The sequence below is a fragment of the Vulpes vulpes genome, chromosome 9 (assembly GCF_048418805.1).
Source record: "Vulpes vulpes isolate BD-2025 chromosome 9, VulVul3, whole genome shotgun sequence".
Lineage (NCBI taxonomy): Eukaryota > Metazoa > Chordata > Mammalia > Carnivora > Canidae > Vulpes > Vulpes vulpes.
Genome location: NC_132788.1, coordinates 98,940,554 through 98,960,037, shown reverse-complemented (window position 1 = coordinate 98,960,037; position 19,484 = coordinate 98,940,554). Strand labels below are relative to the sequence as shown.

At 45.7% G+C, this 19,484-nt stretch overlaps 1 protein-coding gene and 1 long non-coding RNA gene across 10 annotated transcripts in view; both read left to right on the top strand.

The window, feature by feature from the left end:
* Positions 1-11,217, top strand: part of NWD1 (NACHT and WD repeat domain containing 1) — a 65,648-nt gene extending 54,431 nt beyond the window's left edge. For all 9 annotated transcript variants that reach the window (XM_025989701.2, XM_025989703.2, XM_025989702.2 and 6 more), the window contains 5 exons: positions 267-421; positions 1,945-2,221; positions 3,773-4,323; positions 7,527-7,632; positions 9,355-11,217. In XM_025989701.2, the coding sequence (XP_025845486.2) occupies positions 267-421; positions 1,945-2,221; positions 3,773-4,323; positions 7,527-7,632; positions 9,355-9,656 (1,391 nt within the window). In that variant the 3' untranslated portion in view covers positions 9,657-11,217. The remainder of the gene's footprint in view (positions 1-266; positions 422-1,944; positions 2,222-3,772; positions 4,324-7,526; positions 7,633-9,354) is intronic.
* A 3,958-nt stretch (positions 11,218-15,175) lies between these two features.
* On the top strand, positions 15,176-18,941 carry LOC140593955 (uncharacterized). Its single transcript, XR_011994449.1, has 2 exons — positions 15,176-15,276; positions 18,662-18,941. It is a non-coding gene; the product is annotated as an uncharacterized lncRNA (long non-coding RNA).
* Positions 18,942-19,484: the final 543 nt, after the last annotated feature.

Genomic DNA, 19,484 nt, shown 5'->3' with positions numbered 1-19,484 from the left:
AGATGCTCAACCACCCATTTCCCCGCTGGAAACTAATAGTCTTGTGATAATAAACAACTTTGCTGTTTTCTTTGAGATTATTAATCACGTGTGGTCAGTTGCTCCCTCCCTGCAACTATAGGGTGGTGAGGATGTCTCTCTTGTTCGCCACTGTATTCCTTCTACCTCCACGTAGAAGGTGCTCAAAAAAATCTTTGTTGACTAAACTGAATTACCCTCAAGCTCCTCCAAGAATGAAAGGGATAATCCTATCCCTTCCATTTCAGGGTTTGGCAGATCAGTGCGGATATTCTTGGCAGACTCGCAGGGGTTTCATCGATTCATGGCCGCTGACCTTGAACATGAGGACACCGTGGAGATAGCTGGTTTTGGTCCTGAGAACAATCTGATTGTCACTGCGTCCCGCGATGCACTCATCCAGGTGAGGAGTCATTCTCACCTCTGGAATAGAAAGTATGATTCTTTAGGGGGCTTTTGGCTTTGAAATCTAAAGATTCACAAAAAATGAGTGCAGCAAAACAAGGCTGGTCATTGGGAGGATGTGGGGGAGGGATCTCCTGAGAGCCAGCGACAGATGTGGTGGGGGAGCGGGAGGGACGGGAATTACCAAAATGTCCAACAAAGGATGTAGCATTCCCACTGAACCTGAAAAACTGGGAGGATCTTGGCCTTCAGAGTGGGGCAGAGCTAGGGGGAAGTGGAGGAAAGATTCCCACTGAGCTCAAAGTTTTCACACTGGTGAGAGAAGCACATAATAAAATAAAATAGTGGTTCTTAGAGCGCTTGGGTGGCTCAGTCAGTTAAGCATCTGACTTCTCATTTCAGCTCAGGTCATGATCTCGGGGTCTTGAGATCAAACCCCATGTGGGGCTCTATATTCAGCAGGGACTCTGCATGAGGATTCTCTCTCTTCCCTTGTCCCTCCCCACCACCTCGTACTCGCATGCAAGTGCACACTTGCTCTTCTTCTTTCACTCTCTCTCTCAAAAAAAAAAAAAAAAAAAAAAGCGATTTTCCAGCATTCTGACCTTAGGACCTCTGTATATTCTTAAAGATTATTGAGGACCCCAATGAGCTTTCATTTATATCGGTTATATCAATTTGATTTACATATTTTTAACAAATGATTTATCTTGGAATAGTTTTCGGATTTACAAAAGAGTTGCCAAAGAAGCACAGAGAACCTGCATATATATCTATTCTTCACTTAGCTTGCTCAATACTAACATCTTATGTCACCAGAACTCTTTATCCAAACTAAAAAATTTATGTGAGGACAATACTATTAACTGATCTGCAGACTCTGTTCTCATTTCACCAGCTGTCCCATCAATGTCTTTTTTTTTTCTTTATTCCAGGATCTAATCTAGGACCCCATGTTGCAGTTACTCTCTATTGGTAATTACCATATTAAAAATTAGAAATGAGGAAATCTAAAAATACAGATAACAGACTTCTATGAAAATAGCTATAGTTTCCAATACAGACAAACAAAGAAAAAACTCATGAAAAGAGTGTCACTGTTGCACATTTGGACAAACCTCTTTCATGTCTGGCTTAATAGAAGATAATTGGCTTCTCATATTCGATTCTGCATTCTCCTACCTGTTGTGATATCACATATCCTGTAGCTTCCGGAAAACCTCAGTGCTCACTCATGAGAGGAAAGGAGTAGAAAAGGCAAATAACTTCTTTAATTATTATGAAAACAGTTTTGCCTTTGCATGCCTTCCTGAAAATACCCTCCAGGGGTTCCCTGGATCACACTTTGAGAATTGGGGTGGTAGTGGCTTGGTGAGGTGTGGGGAAGTTTCAGGGGCCCGTGAAAGCCCTTAAACTGCAGCCTGAGAATCCACCTAAGGTGGACAAATAGTCTATGCATATTTCTGAGCTATGACAGTGTAAGAAAGAAGTCAGCTCCGGCCCTCTGCTGTCCATCCTCAGGTGTGGAGCCTGTCGGAGCAGGGGACCCTGCTGGACATCCTGGAAGGTGTCGGAGCCCCCGTGAGCCTGCTGGCCTGGGCTGGGGCCCTGGTGGCATCTGCTTCTCAGCAGTCCTCATCTTTGAAAGTCTGGGATCTCACTTACATTCAGAAGCCGAGGGCCTGCACCCCATTTCTGGATCGTACTGGCCTCACTGCCGTGTCACACAATGGAAGCTACGTTTACTTCCCCAAAATCGGAGACAAGAACAAAGTTACCATTTGGGACTCTGCAGAAGGTCTGTAAGACAGAAGCATGGTCGTTTGTGTGCGTAAGAGCCAAAGCCCGTGTCTTGGTCTGCATGGGCTGCTATAAGCAAACACCGTAGGCCAGGTGGTTTCAACAATAGGCATTTATTTCTTACGGTTCTAGAGGCTGGGAAGGCCAAGGCCGAGGCACCAGCAGACCGGTGTCTCGTGACAGCTGGCTTCCCGGTTGCAGATGGTCACTTTCTCATCACGTCCTCGCAGGAGCACAGAGAAGGAAGCAAGCTCCCCTGCCCCTTGCATAAGGGCACTAATCCCATTGTGGGGGCTCTGCCCTCACGACCCAATCACCTCCCAACACCATCAGGATAGGGGGTTAGGATTTCGACATGTGAATTTAGGGGGACACATTCAGTCCATAACACCCCCATAACTCGGGTCAGGTTGAAACTGGCTAATAGAAATCAGGACTTGATTTTATAAATTTCCAGCATGTGGGTCACCGACCAGCTGGTTGTTAATCCCTGTTTTAGGGCAGGTTTCCTGGAAGCAGGGCATGTGTCCGGGCTATTTGCACAAGGGGTGGGTTGAGGGGAGCTCCTGCAGAAACCGAAGAGGGAGTGAGGGAAGCAGGCAGGGGCAGGAGAGGGACTGAAGCAGTGAAGAGGTGGGCTCAGCCTGGCCCCACGGGGGCCCTCGAGGACAGATTGCACCTCAGAGCTCCATGCTGAAGCGAGAGGGCCAGTCTTTTATATTCCCATTATCGGGCAGTCACCGGCTGCAGGCCATTCTGGGTGGTGGGCACAGCCCCAGCATTTTGAGATGAGGGGTTCCCTTCACCTGAGGGCAGTGGGCACCCTTGAGGCTGGGCGCCCTGGCTGGTAAAGGGGATCTGGGCACATCTCCAACTGTGTTTGCTATAATCTCTGTGGGGCAAATGGAGGAACAGAAATTCCTTGTTACTGATAAAATAATATGAGAAAAGAGATTCACTGTCAAGTCCCTGCATTCATGGATTTGGCACCTGTTTGGTTAGTGTCGGCTGCAAGATGGGTGAGGTTACAATGTTTGAGGTGCTTGCCTGCTAGATGGGGGGCAAAGCCAGGCACAAAGATACAGGGGATGGAGGGGAATGAGCTAGAAGCCCACCAACGAAAGCCACCAACTAAAGCCGACCAGATTTGGCACACCTATTTGTTTACTGTCTGTGGCAGGGTTGGGACGGGGGGTGGGGGCACAACCATGCAGCAAAAGCTTGCAGCAGGGAGCATATAGCCTGCAAGGCAGAGATACTTACTCTCTGACCCTTGACCGACGTTTGCAAAGCAAAGGTCTGGGATGAGAGGTCATGCATGTGCGTTTGTCCATTTGTGTCGATGGGGAGCGAGAACTCATTGGAAGGTGTGAGGCAGGGAGGTGGAAGGTGTGAAGATGGGAGGGCAGGTGTGCAAGCAGGGGAACTTGCAGTGAACTGGCTGGGGAGTATGGATGATGAAAGTGGTTTTTAAAATCCTTAAAACTAGGAAAACTGTGGCACAAGCATTCCTCTGAGCTGTTCTTGATTGGTCTTCTCTCCATGGCAGGTGAGGAACAAGATGCCCTGGACACCTCCAATGAGGTCAGGTGTCTGGAGGTTGCCCAGCAGGCCAATCTCCTTTTCACCGGCCTCGTTTCAGGGGTTGTCCTGGTGTTCCCCCTGAATTCCAGACAGGATGTGATGTGCATCCCCCCTCCCGAGGCCCGGAAAGCCATCAACTGCATGGCCCTCAGTAAAGGCGAGGAGCGCCTGGCCATCGCCTATGACAGCATTGTCCTGGTGTTGGACATCAGCCCCGGGGATCCCTGTCCGGTTATCGATGGGCCAACATACACCTTCTATACCCAGCTGCCTGAGGCCATCTCCAGTGTGGCCGTTCTGGCTGACTACCGCGTGATCTACGGCATGACCAACGGTGACCTCTTTCTTTACGAGTGTGCGAATTCCAAAGTGTTCCTTCTGGAGGCCCACGGGAGCCAGGTCACCTGCATGCAGGTCAGCCACAAGGAGCAGCTGGCTGTCAGCGGGTCCGAGGAAGCCCTGCTGTGTCTCTGGGACCTGCAGGCCTGCAAGTGGAGGTTCCAGATGAGCTACACGGTGCGTGGCCCACATACCACCTGATGCCAGGTCCTGGCGTTAGAAAGCTGATGACAAATGTCCTGTGTTAAGTGCACAACATGTGCCATTGCCAGGGTTGAGAGTGGGGTGAGGCCAGTAAGAGACACTTGCCTTGGGAGCAAAGTTTAAGGGGCAGCCAAAAAACTCAGCAATCAAGGGAGATGCTATTTTATTATTTTTTAAAAAGACTTTTATTTATTAGAAAGAAAGCATGAGCACAAAGTGTGTGTGGGGGGGCTCAGGGAGAGGGAGAAGCAGGCTCCCCATCGAGCAGGGAGCTCCATGTGGGCTCGATCCCGGGATCCCGAGATCACGACCCAAGCTGAAGGCAGGCACCCAACCAAGTGAGTCACCCAGGTGCCCAGGAGACGCTATTTTAATGCAATGTTTACAAAAATTGAAACAAATGCAAAAAAATCCACAAAGAACAAAATATCATTTTTATAAAAGATTTTATTTATTTATTTGAGAGAGAGAGAGAGTGAGCAGGGAGGAGGGGCAGAGAGAAAAAGAGAAGCAGACTCCCTGCTGAGCAGGGAGTCCAACAACAGCAGGTTCAATCCCGGGACCCTGAGATCATGACCAGATGCCCAACCAACTGAGCCACCCAGGTGCCCCCAGAATATCATATTAAATAAAGACAGGATCAAATCCTGCATTGGCACGCCCCTGTCTCACCCTTCTTACCCTAATCCTGATGGCTGTTCTTGTGCCCAACAGTTTTGATTGCCTAGTGTGTGCCAGGCCCCTTTCTAGCTGTGGTCAGGGCACACGCTGCCCCACCTCTTAGAGCCACGTTCTCAGAAGGAACACAGTGTGAGCTCTGTGTGGGCAGGATCTTTCTGTGTTTTGCTTACTGAGGTGGCCCCCATCCCTAAGAGAGCTCCTGACATGTCCTCAGGGCTCAATAAATATTTGTAGAATAAAACGAAACAGCAGGGCGCCTGGGTGGCTCAGTCCCTTAAGCATCTGCCTTTGGCTTAGGCCATGATCCCAGGGTCTTGGGATCAAGCCCCACATCGGGCTCCCTGCTCAGTGGTGGAGTCTGCTTCTCCCTCTGCCCCTCCTCTCTGCTCATGCTCTCTCTCTCTCAAATAAGTAAATAAAATCTTTTTAAAATTAAATTTAATTTAAAAACTAAAAACAAAGCAGCAAATATATGATGGGCTGTGGAGCAACAAGAACTTTGAGAAAAGATAGGGCAAGGGAAATGGGGTAGAGTGGCAAGGGCTGCCATTTAGGAAGGTCAAATAAGTCTGGGGGTGCCCAGCTGGCTGAGTCAGAAGAGCATGCAACTCTTGATCTCGGGGTTGTTAGTTTGAGCCCCATGTTGGGTGTAGAGGTTATAAGTAAATAAGCTTTAAAAAAAGGTCAAATAAGTCTGGTGGAAGAGAATTCTAGGCAGAAGGAACAGTAGCTATGAAGTTTCTGAAGATGGAAACTGGCAATGGACTCCTTAACATAAGAAGTGGCTCTGGGTCCACACTGCCCATCTCATAAGGAGCTGTTAAGGGTTTTTTGTATCAGTATAATTAAGGGCTGTGATAAATATATTCATATATTCATATTATGTATTATATTAAGATGCATATTAAAACACCATTCTATAGTTTAATCCTCACAACTGCCTTGTAAAGTTGGTGTTGTTATTCCAGTTTTTCAAATGGGGAACAAAGGCCATACTTTTGGTTGCAAGATGTAAAAATCATTCATAAACATAGGGAGATGATCTTGTAATTAAGAGAGTATGTGTGGTTTGACCTTAAAAGGTACCATCTGACTTTTATGAAGCTACTATAATAAGGCTGGACTGTCAGTAATCTTTTGGCATGTTGAGATGGGAAATGTCACCATAGCAGTTAAACATATCTAGCTCTTTCTTTCTTTCTTTCTTTCTTTCTTTCTTTCTTTCTTTCTTTCTTTCTTTTAAATTTGTTTTTTTAAATTTATTTATGATAGTCACAGAGAGAGAAAGAGAGAGAGGTAGAGACATAGGCAGAGGGAGAAGCAGGCTCCATGCACCGGGAGCCCGACGTGGGATTGGATCCAAGATTGCGCCCTGGGCCAAAGGCAAGCGCCAAACCGCTGCACCGCCCAGGGATCCCCTCTTTCTTTCTTTCTTTCTTTCTTTCTTTCTTTCTTTCTTTCTTCCTTCCTTCCTTCCTTCCTTCCTTCCTTCCTTCCTTCCTTCCCCTCCCTCCTCCCTCCCTCCCTCCCTCCCTCCCTCCTTTCTTTCTTTCTTTCTTTCTTTCTTTCTTTCTTTCTTTCTTTCTTTCAAGTAGGCTCCACACCCAGCATGGAGACCAAGGTGGGGCTCAAACTCAAGACCGTGAGATCAAGACCTGAGCTGAAATCAAGAGTCAGACACTTAACTGACTGAACCACCCAGGCGCCCCCCTCACTTTTATTTTTTTTTAAGATTTTATTTATTTATTCATGATAGACATAGAGAGAGAGAGAAAGAGAGAGAGAGAGGCAGAGACACAGGCAGAGGGAGAAGCAGGCTCCATGCAGGGAGTCTGACGTGGGACTCGATCCCAGGTCTCCAGGATCACACCACGGGCTGCAGGCGGCACTAAACCGCTGTGCCACCGGGGCTGCCCCCCTCACTTTTATTTTTAAGTAAACTTAATTTTTTAATCATTTTTAGATCTACAGAGAAGTCATGAAGATAGTACAAAGGTTCTCCTCTACCTCTTCCTCATCCAGCTTCCCCGATGTTAATATCTTATGTAACTAGAGTACATTTTTCAAGACTAAGAAATTACCACTTGGACAGTATTGTTAACTAAGCTACCAGCTTCATTGGGGTCATAGTCTTACAATGAATTTCCTTTTCCTGGTCTAGGATCCCATCTAGGATGCCATACTGCATTTAGCATATAGCCTTTAATTAAAGACCATGATAGCTAATGCTTGTAGCATCTTAAGGTCACTTAAGAAATTAAATCCAATAATTCTTGCTCTCCAATGCAAACTGTCTGCAAACCTCTAAGTCCAATCCCTATGAAAATGTATTTTGGTCCTGGGAATATTGGTGACGGAATATACCCATTTCTCCAGGGTTTTGTTGGAGCCATCCCCATGGGGGCTTACCTGCCTGGCTTCCAAAACAAATGTCTTACTATGGGTCTCCTGGGTGTCTCGGTTTGAACTCCAGATCACTTTGTCTTTTTCTACAGAATTCTTACTGTAGAGGAGTCCAGTGTGTCTGCTTCTCCAAGGATGACAAGTATGTGTATGCGGGCTTGAAGGATCGCTCCATCATTGTCTGGAGTGTGCTGGATGGTGAGTCATTTTGCTTTGAGGGCAATATTGAGCTTAGATCTGGAAAAGAAGGCCTGGTGCCAGACTCTGGGTGTCAGAGGGCCCTGCTCGGGTCTCCCCTTGCTGGGTCCCTCTGCTTAGAGAGGTGTCTGCAGGTCAAGGGGATAGGCTCCCCCCCTCTCCCTGCTGGAGCTACATCTCCTCTTCTAGACCCATTTTATGGATACCCAGAACTCCAAAACATTCTCCCCACCTGGGATGGTGCCTTCTTTTAGGGCCTGAGCAGGCCTCTTCCCCAGGCCCATCCTTCTATGGGTGGACTGTGCCCCCTAGTGTGAGCTCCTCTAGACTTAGGGGGTGGCCATGGGGTGATAAGCATGGAGTCTGGTTTCATGAGCTGGGTAGGCTCATGTTTGCATGTATATGCATGAGTCCTTAGGAGTGCAGAACGGAGCTGGGTGTGGGAAGAGAAGGAGGCCAAGCTGCAAAGAGCTGGGGACTGGCTCTCCCATCCCATTATATTCCATAATGGAACTAAGAAGCCTGACAATTCTCCACCAAACAGGACTTTCCGGGTGGTTCCAAAGGTACATCCATCAGTGTAGGAGGATATAGCATATTTCATTTATTAGCTAGATTTACAATTAGCTAGATTTGCAATATTTACATATTTTGCCTTATAGGACATGGGCCTTGATTCTTTGTCTTGGCCCAGGCCCTGTAAATGCAAGAGCAGCTTGCTTAAGACCAACTCTTTTGAAAATGCCACATCTCTTGGTCTGTTTAGGACTACCCTAAAAGCATATTAATGACAGTGAATATTTCTTATGTACCAGGTACTGTCATTGAGCTATTTCTCTTGACAGCCACCTCATTTTACAGAGCACAGATTGGAGCTTTGAGGATGGGGTGATTTGCCCAAGGTCACACAATGAGTAACTGGTAGGCAGTGGTTTGCAGCTGGTCCACCTGGTTCCCATCATCACCTTTGTCATCCTCCTATATAGTCTACTAAAGAGAAAGGAACCCTTATAACACTGGTAGGGGGTAGGTGCCAAAATGAAGAAGCTGAAGTCCAGGGAGGTTAAGAGATTTGTCTAAGGTCACATAGCAAGTGAGTGAATGGAGACCACATAGATATGAATGCACTGTAATCAAACCCAATGCAATCAAATATATTGTAGTCTAATACTTTGTGGCAAAGACGCCTGACATAAAGTCACAGATGGCTCAGAAACAGATTTGTGGACTGTGGCCTTAAAAGCCCATCCTAGGCAGGTTCACAACCTCTCTTCCTCTTTCTCCTGCACTGATAATATTTACTGAGCTCACACTGGGCTGAAACAGATATTAAAGCACCTAACATATGTGACCCCTTCAAATATTAGAATTCCTCTCCGCAACTGGGTTCAGTTATCATTCTCATACTGCTGATGAAGAAGAGGTCAAGACCTTAGATGTTGTGCCTAAGCTAGTAAGGAACACAGCAAGAATCTGACCCCATGCAGCCAACTCTCAAGTGGGTCAAGACCTTAGATGTTGTGCCTAAGCTAGTAAGGAACACAGCAAAAATCTGACCCCATGCAGCCAACTCTCAAGTGGGTCAAGACCTTAGATGTTGTGCCTAAGCTAGTAAGGAACACAGCAAGAATCTGACCCCATACAGCCAACTCTCAAGTGGGTGAGATTGGATCCCTGTGGTTCCCACTTTCTCATTTGTGCCCTGCCTTCCACCCCTGAAAGGCACCCTGCTGGCTGTCCAGTTTGTCCATGCTGTGGTGAACAGGATCATCCCAACTTCCAATGGCTTCATCGCCCCCACTAGACATGGCTATCTGATCCGCGAGCGTTTCCAGTGCCCTTCATCGAGAGTCTCACAGCAAGATCCTCTCAAGAACTTCAAGAAGGCAGTGTGGAAGGTCAAATCCAGGCAGAGAGAAGAGCTGGCAGCAGCTGCAGGAGCACTCCAGGACTCGAGATCAGCAAGTGCCCAGGGAAATGAACGCAAATCGAACAAACACTCACAAGTCTGCCTGCTAGTGTAGAACCCTCCAGTAGGGGCATGGGACTCCAGTGAGTTAGCCCCCCCATTCAATCTAGCTGAAGCAAAGAGAGTGTATGTGTTGATGTGCTTCTGGACCCCAAAGCCTCAGATTATATGACTCAGACCCTATTTCTCACCACTTTTCCATTCTTCTCTCCTTGTTGGGTGCCGTCAAAGACTGGCTACCCCCAGGTTAGCAACATGACAGCCAAGTTCAGTAGAAAAGAGACTTTCCCCCTTGTCAACAGACTGAACCAAAGGGCTGGCCCTGGTTCCAGTGGGCTCATACACTTGTCTCTGGGCAAATGCTTTGATTGTCCAGCCTGACCCAGTGCCCACCAGGACTGAGGATGGAGTCAATGCCACCCACCCATGTTGCTGAGAATGGGAGAGGCTAATCTCAGGAGGGGAACTGGGGTGCTGGAATAAGGCAAAGGGAGGATGGAGGAATGTGAAACTGACCAAACCACAGAGCTTTGTCATTTATAAAGCATCAGGTGCTATTCTCTGATCCTTATCACAGCCCATACTTCAGGGAGGGCAAGAGTTTCTGCATCCATTTTACAGACAAGGAAACCGAGGCTTGGTAGGTAGCTGTGATTTGCTCAAGCTTACAAGCCTGAGGTGCAAGAGCCCTTGGAAAAAAGAGCCAGGAGACACCCTGTCCCAATCCTGTCAGATCACCTCCCTCCAAATTTTAGTCTCAGAAACATGACCATTTGTTCCACAGGTGAAACACTCAAATGCCCACAGGGGCCAGTGAGTAATCTAGATGATTGCCATGCACACTTGGGTGAGCAGCAGAGAATGATGGAGATGATGGGTCATGTGAAGGATGCATGCTCTGCTTTGGGTGGTTACAGGCAACCTGATGCTACCCCAGAATGGCCATGGGGAAAGCAGCTCACTGGTGCCAGAGCTTCCTGTTTTTATAAGCAATGGATCTTGCTTCTATGCAGCCTTTCAAAAGCCTCACTTGGTTCTGGGGCTTTTGCTATAAAGATAGAAAATTCCAAACTTTAAGGTGCTAATCCCTCTCCCCTCTGTTGGATTCCAGGCAGTTTCCAAAAAAACAACCTTAGGAACAGAGGCTTTTAAGCTAGATGTGACCCTATTGACTGTCTTACACCAGTCATTTCCCAAACTAGGGTTCCAAGGAGGGCTTCAGCAGTTTTGCAGATGTTAGCATCAAATTCCATTTTGAAAAAATATTTTAAACTGTCATTTTAAGGTGCATGCTCAGCTGGGTTAGGCAGCAGGTTTTAAGGTGTTGAAGGTAACTAACTTAGGATTCTCCTGCCATCTCTGTTTAACTAAGATTTTAATGGGAGCCCTTGAAGAAAGCTACTCTTTGCCACCACTTATCTGTGAACCAGAGGTTTTACCCAATGCAGAAATAAAGTGGATGTTGTGACAGAGTATGATTTCAGCTACAACTTTCGGTTTAAAATGTGTATGTCCATCTCAACAGCCTCAGTGAGAATCCATTGCTTTTATGTAAATAATACTTTAAATGTAGGAGAGAAATTTTACTAATAAAATGCTACTCTAAATTGTTGTTATATTGGGGTTTTTGCAGTGAAATTTCATTTGAGAAAGAGTCTGATTGCTATGAATGTTTGACAAGCACTGGACTTTAAGGAAGTGTGACTTATCAGAGGTCCTCCAGCCACGGTGGAGCCAGGATGAAAGCAAGGCTACTGCAATCCCCACCTTGCTCTCTTATGCTAAGCAGGACCACATAACATAGCATCCAAACTGGGACACTTTTGAGAGATAAAGGCTTTACTTTAAAAGATTACTCCTGGGGCAGCCCGGGTGGCTCAGTGGTTTAGCTTGGCCATCTTTGGTCCAAGGTGTGATCCTGGAGATCCAGGATCGAGTCCCATGTCGGGCTCCCTGCATGGAGCCTGCTTCTCCCTCTGCCTGTGTGTGTCTCTCTCTCTCTGTGTCTCTCATGAGTGAATAAATAAAATATTTTTAAAAATAAAAATAAAAGAAATAAAAGATTACTCCTGGACAACTAAAAAAACTGGAATGTCCCAAGATGATTGGAATATACATATTTCTAGTCGCAGCAGGAATTAATTTCTATGAAATTCCAGAGATTTTTAAAAATTTTTAGTTTCTAGTATATGATGTAATAATTTGAAATTTGCATATTTAGCAAAATGATCACCACAATAAATCTAGTTAACATCCAACACCACACAGTTACACATTTTTTTCTTGTGATATGAACTTTTTATTTTTATTTATTTATTTTTCAACATGATATGAACTTTTTAAAAAAGATTTTGTTTATTTCAGGGCAGCTGGATGGTTCAGGCAGTTAAGCATCTGCCTTCGGCTCAGATCAAGATCTCTAGGTCCTGAGATTGAGCCTCACGTGGGGCTCCCTGCTCAGCGGGGAGTCTTCTTCTCTCTCTCTCCCTCTGCCTCTTTCCACTGCTCATTCCTCTCTCAAAATACAATCCTTTTTTAAAAAACGGTTCTATTTTTTTTTAAAGATTTATTTATTTAAGTAATATTTACATCCAGGGTGGGGCTTGAACTCATGAGCCCAAGATAGAGAGTCACATGCTCCACCAACTGAGCCAGGCATGTGCCCCTTGTCATGAGAACTTTTTTTTTTTTTAATTCAAATGAGGAAATTTAAAGGTTTAATGGGTTTCATTCAATGATTCTTTTTCTTTTTTTTATAGAGTTTTATCAATTTTTTTTTAATTTTTATGATAGTCACAGAGAGGGAGAGAGAGAGAGAGGCAGAGACATAGGCAGAGGGAGAAGCAGGCTCCATGCACCGGGAGCCTGACGTGGGATTCGATCCCGGGTCTCCAGGATCACGCCCTGGGCCAAAGGCAAGCGCCAAACCACTGCGCCACCCAGGGATCCCCATGAGAACTTTTAAGATCTATTCTCTTAGCCAGTTTCAAATATAACCATACAGTATTATTAATCACAGTCACCGTGCTGGACACGGCATGTCCAAGACTTATTTATCTCGTAAATTTCATCCACCTTCACCCATTTTCCCACTGTCCCTATCCCCTGCCTCTGGTAACCACCAATCTGTTTTCTGCATCTATAAGCTTTGGGGGGTTTTAAATGTATTTTTGTTGAATTTTACTTTATTTTAAAAGTCTACAGACTTTTTATTTATTCACTTATCCCAACGTGAAAATGTCCAAATTTATAGCCAACTTGCAATATGAGGACAAGGAATATGAGTTTTCCCGCCATCAAGATTGAACAATTGCCCTATCACTTGTCAATCTTGGGCTAAAACATTTCAAAGTGAGGGCCAGGACTGGGGTGAGGATACTGAAGCACTCATCTCAGGCACAAGGATTTTTTTTTTTCTTTTGAGTGAGAGAGAGAGAGAGAGTGTGTATGTGTGTGTGTGTGTGTGTGTGTGTGCACAGGGGTTGGGGAAGGAGCAGTGGGAGAGATATAAACCCAGGCAGGCTCCACTCTGAGAATGGAGCCTGACACAGGTATTGATCCCTGAGCCTGAGATCATGACCTGAGCCAAAATCAGGAGTTGGACATTTGACTGAGCCACCCAGGTGCCCCTCAGGTACAAGGTTTAAGGGTGCACCAAAAAATTCAGCAAAGTAATATTTTATTACATTTTAAAAAATCCAAATGGATAAAAAATACACAATGAACAAAATATCAACATATTAAAGTTGGGATCTGACCCTGCACTTGAGTGAACTTGCCTCACTTGCCTCTCACCCTCATTTTGGCTCTGGTGACATCAAGACACCTCACCATCTAACTACATCAGGAGACATCTTTTCAGAAATAAAGTCATTCTTGTAAATAACCAAATACTTATGAAAACTAACAATTGAAAAAAAAAGAAAACTAACAATTGTTATTCAATATTTAATATCTTTTAGTAGGCATCCCTAATTTTCCTAATTAGCTCCTATTTATCCCTAGAACATCTTTTATAGTTGTTTTTTTTCAAACTAGGACTCAATCAAGATTTGTTCACATGTTGCACGTGGTTGTTTTGTCTTTAGTATCTTATATTCCAGAGCAGGAGTTGGCAAATCACAGCCTGCAGGCTTGCCACCTGTTTTTGTAAATAAATTTTTGTTGAAATATGGCCACGCCCATTCATTTACATATCACCTGTGGCAGCTTTTATTAGTGACAGAGAATGTATGGTTCCAACAGCCAATCTGGCCGTTTACAGCAAAGTGTGCTGTTGTTGTTGTTGAGATTTTATTTATTTATTTGACAGAGAGAGAGCAAGAGCACAAGCAGAGTGCGCTCCAGGCAGAGGCAGAGGGAGAAGCAGGCTCAAGTGAAGCTGGAAGCCCCATCCCAGGACCCTAGGATCATGACCTTAGCTCAATGCAAGTGCTTAACTAACTGAGCCACCTAGATGCCCCCATGCTGATCCTGGTCTTACTTAAGCCTTGATTAGATTCAAGGAAAAAAAAAATTAACAGATTTTTTTCTTAAAGATTTTTATCTATTTGAGAGAGAGAACATGTGCACATGCATGCACAAGTGGGGGGAGGGGCAAAGGGAAAGGGATAAGCAGACTCCTCGCTGAGCAAGGGGGTGGGGGGCTCAATCTCAGGACCCCAAGATCATGACTTGAGCCAAAGTGAGATACCTAACTGACTGAGCCATCCACACTCCCCTAACAGACTTTTTTTTTTTTTAAGATTTTATTTAATTATTCATGAGAGACAGAGAGAGAGGGAGAGGCAGAGACACAAACAGAGGGAGAAGTAGGCTCCATGCAGGAAGCCTGACATGGGACTTGATCCCGGGACTCCAGGATCACACCCTGGGCTGAAGGTGGTGCTAAACCGCTGAGCCACCCGGGCTGCCCCCTAACAGACTTTTTTTTTTTAATTTTTATTTATTTATGATAGTCACACAGAGAGAGAGAGAGGGGTAGAGACATAGGCAGAGGGAGAAGCAGGCTCCATGCACTGGGAGCCCGACGTGGGATTCGATCCCGGGTCTCCAGGATCGTGCCCCGGGCCAAAGGCAGGCGCTAAACCGCTGTGCCACCCAGGGATCCCTAACAGACTTTTTAAAGCAGTTTTAGTTTCACAGCAAAATTGGGTGGAAAGTACAGAGACTTCCCATATACCCCATGCCCCAACACATGTACAGCCTCCCATTTATCAAGTGGTACCTTAGTTACACTTGATAAAAACACATTGATACATCTGTTAAAAAAGGAACAACAGGGGCCCCTGGGTGGTTCAGTCAGTGAAGCACCTGCTTTTGGCTCAGGTCATGATCCCAGGGTCCTGGGATTGAGCCCCACATTGGGCTCCCCACTCAGTGGGGAGCCTGCTTCTCCCTCTCCATCTGCCTGCTGCTCCCTCTGCTTGTGTGCTCTCTCTCGCTCTCTGTCAAATAAATAACATTTAAAAAAATAATAAAATAAAAAAGAAACAACAGGTCTGAAAGAGTCACTTGTGCTAAGTTCCACATCAGCAAACCAACACTTAATACCAAATTTAATGGTACTTTCAGCCCTTCCCAGGACTGTAATCTTAACCAGTCGGCCTGGAATTTCCTGGTCAGCACCAGTAAGATAATCCACCTGAAGGATCCCCTCCATCCGCTAAAGAAAGGTAAGATAATCTGTCTTTTTTTGCCCCCTTCTGTCTCTAAAATCCTTCCATTTTGGGCAGCCCAGGTGGCTCAGCAGTTTGGCGCTGCCTTCGGCCCAGGGCCTGATCCTGGAGACCCGGGACTGAGTCCCATGTCGGGCTCCCTGCATGGAGCCTGCTTTTCCCTTTGCCTGTATCTCTGTGTGTCTTTCATGAATGGGTAAATAAAATCTTTAAAAAGAAAAAATCCTTCCATTTTTTTGGAAGCAGCTCCTCGGCGCTCTTGTCTGTTGGCTAGACGGGATACAGCCCAATTCATGAATCATTGAAAAAGTCAATTTGATCTTTACATTTACTCAGTTGAATTTTGTTTTTTAACACATCATAATCACAAGGTAAATATTTTTCGCAAGACAACTTCATAAAGTATTAGTTATATATTGGTGCATAACAAAGTATCACAAACTTAGCAGCTGCATTATAATAGCCATGAATCATCTCACAGTTTCTGTGGGTTGTGAGTCCAGGCTCCCTGTGGCTGGGTTCTTTGTTCAGGGTCTCACGAGCCAGGCTGGGATCTCAGTGAAAGGCTCACAGCCCTCCTCCACACTCATTCAGGTTTTTGGCAGAACTGAGCAAATCTTTGCTGTAGGACTGTGGACCTCAGCTCCTAAAGGCTGCCTCTGTCCACAGGCATTCACGACATAGCTGGTTTCTCTTTTAAGGCAGGTAGGATCGCACCTCTCTGTTGTTTTGAGGCACTGCCCTCCACATTGTCTTTCAAAAGATGTCCCTGATTAGGTCAGACCCACCCCAAACAATCTCCCTTCTGGTGAACTCAAAATCAGCTCAAGGGGACCTTAAGCCCACTTGCAAAATCCCTTCACCTTTGCCATGTGGTGTAACCTAGTTGCAAAAGTGACATCCATGATGCTAACAGGTCCTGCTCACACTCCAGGATGGTGGGATACACATACCAGGGGTGAGAATCTTGGGGCCCGCGGGTAGAATGGCAGGTAGAATCCTGCCACAATATGTGATTCTGGACTTTGGAGATTTGGGTCATGAAGTTTTCCATCTGGAAAGACTCAGATTAGTTCGAAGTAGAATCTTTTGATCTTGTCTTTTTCACCTTGCCAAAATACTGTCCAAAGAAAGACCTACCTATGAATCTTACCATAATGCTATTAAGTTTGTGAAATGGTGGGAAAAATGTGTGTTGTCCTATCTAAACTGTCAACTTTAAGGTTTTTAATTTAATCTGTAGTGATGAAAACAGTAAAGAAAAAAAACTTAGCATTTTTTATGCTTTATGAAAATAAGAATGAAAGATGTTTGTGTACTATTGTCCACAAACGCATGCCTGCACATACACACACACACACACACACACGTGTGTACACACCCAAGAACCCAAGGTGGAACTGGCTTGTGGTTTCCTGTTCTCCAGATGAGTGAGGGCTTCCTTGGATCACACGAGATCTGTAAAAAGAATGGAAAACTAAAAGTGATTCTTGAAATGTGAATAGAATCGTACTCCTTGGAGGCTGGGAGGCATTGAGTGAGGACCCTGTGGCATGTCAAAAGCCCACACATGCAGTGGGTCCTCCTGGACGGTTGACTAATAGATTGCCAGGAGGCGTTGGTGTGAGAATGACTATCCAGACATCTGGTGGCCTCAGAGGGTTCGGGTCACCTCAGCTGATGTTCTTATAGGAATTCGCTGAAACTGAGCTGAATCCCTTTCTGGGCTGGGAGCCATGACTCCTCGAGGCTTTCTTCCTCCTCACCCCCTACATCTACCCAGCACCACATTCTCTCTGCTTCACCTTCTGAATACCGCTCGCTTCCATCTCCTTCTCTCTACCTCCACTGCACCCTTCCTGATCTAAGCCACCACCATCCTTCTAAATGATGAAACAGCCTCCCTGCACTCCCCCCTGGCTTCCCTCCAATCACTTCCCTGCAGAGCAGCCAGGGCATTTGCTTCCAAATTCAAAGCTGCTCAAGCAGCTCCTCGCATAAAACCCAAGCGCGATTTCTATCAGTGCTAAATGCCAAGACCAAAATTTTTAACTGATCCCATAAGGATGATAGGTCTGCCTCATCTGGCCTCGGCACACTTACCCTGCACCTCCCCGTGCCGCGCCCCCGGCCACCTCTTGAGTCTTCTGCAGTCCTGCAACACTGGTGTCTCTGTCTCTGTCTAAGTTTAAATGCACCACATTGCTTCCAATCACAGGGCCCTTGCACAGCTGTTTCTTTTGACTTTCATGGTGAATGCCTACACACATTTTAGAACTCATCTAGAATGCCACCTCCTCCAGGAAGCCTTCCTCATCCCCTGCTAGACCAGGTTAAATCTCTGGGGTGGCAGGTGGTATTTTCCAAAAATGGTCGTGGCAATATTTCCTGTCCCCTATGCTATTCTAGAACTCAGCCACTCCCCAAGTTCTGGAGTCTGTTTGCCTCCCTTTTGAATTTGGGAGGCACTTTTTTTTCTTTTAAGATTTATTTAAGAGAGAGAGAGAGAGAGCAAGCACGAGCAGGAGGTGCAGGGAGAGGGAGAGAGAATCTCAAGCAAACTGCATGCTGAGTGTGGAGCCCAATGTGGGGCTCCATCTCACGACCCTGAGATCACGACCTGAGCTAAAATCAGGAGTCGGACCCCTGACTGACTGTGCCACCCAGATGCCCTGAATTTTGGGGTGGGGGACTTTGTAATAGCCACTGTGGAAAGACTACAATGGAAATGATTCTGTGTGACTTCTGAGGCTGGATCAGAAACTGTGATATGGCTTCCACCTGGCTTGCTCGCTCCTCTCAGGACAATCATTCTTAGATCTCAGCTGCCATGACACTCAGGGTGAATTGGGAAAAGATGGGACTTTAGGTAGGGAAAAAATAGGGGTCCCAAAAAGGCTCTAAGGGTATTTCAGGTATCCTATTTTAGGACAGAACAAAAATAGAGATAAGGAAGAAAAATAAGAACCCCTGTCCCAACTGCTAGGGCTAAAATGTTTTTCTTTCTTTCTTTTTTTTTTTTTTTCTAAAATGTTTTTCTAATAACTACACTCTAGCCACAGAAAATAGGAAGTAACCACAAAAAATAATCAGGCCTCAAAGGAGAAGTTAACTATAAAGATTAACCAGACCTAGCAAAACATATCTATAGATCACAGACGTCACAAGAAACAAAAGACTCTCACATGATGTGTAAGCGTCATGTCTAGTTCCAGACCACTGACCTAACCACTGGCAAGTTTCCTGGTAAAGTCCTAATAAAAAGACAGAGATGAAAAGCCCTCACTGGCAACCCTATTGGGACCCCTCTCACTCCTGAAAGCTTTTCCTGTATCTTTGCTTAATAAAACTCCATCGCTTTGCTCACTTTCCTTTGTCCAAGAGATTCATTCTTCAATGCCGTGAGACAAGAACCTCACACTCCTGCTTCAAGGCTGCGTGCAGAGACCACAGGTAGATGCTTCTGGGCACAGCCATGGCATGAGTTTCAACCTACAGCCAGTAGCACCTGCCAGACATGTAAGTGAGTAAACCCTCAAAAGATTCCAGCCCCAGCCTTCCAACCACCCAGTAGACACTGAAGGGCCAGCGATGAGCTTTCCCTGCCCAGCTGTCCAAATTGCAGACTGGAAAGCAAATAAATGTCATTTTAATCCTCTAAATCTTGGGATGGTTTGGTACTCAGCCACAGTAACTGGAACATAGTAGGTATTAACCTCGTACCTTTTCTTTGAAGTATCTGTTCCAGTTCAAACTACATTTTATGTGTGTGATTATTTGATTCCTATCTTTCTGCAAACACTGAAGCCTCTTTGAGGGCAAAAGCCTTTCCTGTTTTGTTCATCATTCTAATCCTGACACGTAGCCCAGCAAATGATGGACTCCCTGGCAGCGTATTCTTAGCTTTCCCACACTTCCTCATTTGGTCATTGGCTGAATGTTCATTCATTTGATACATGTTCACTGATGTGACTCTAGGTCAGGGATTTGTGTTAGAGATGAAGCACAAAAAGGTGATGTATGGGGGATGGTGGGAAGGCTGAGAAAGGGTCAGTTAGGTTGTGTTTTGAAGAATGCATAGGTGTTTTCTGGGTAATGAAGAGACAGAACAGGACTTCTGACAAGGGAAATGGTGTGTACTGATGCATGGGGCCAGGAAGCAGCCAGCCTGGGCAGGCACTAACAGAGGTTCCACACAGGTAGAG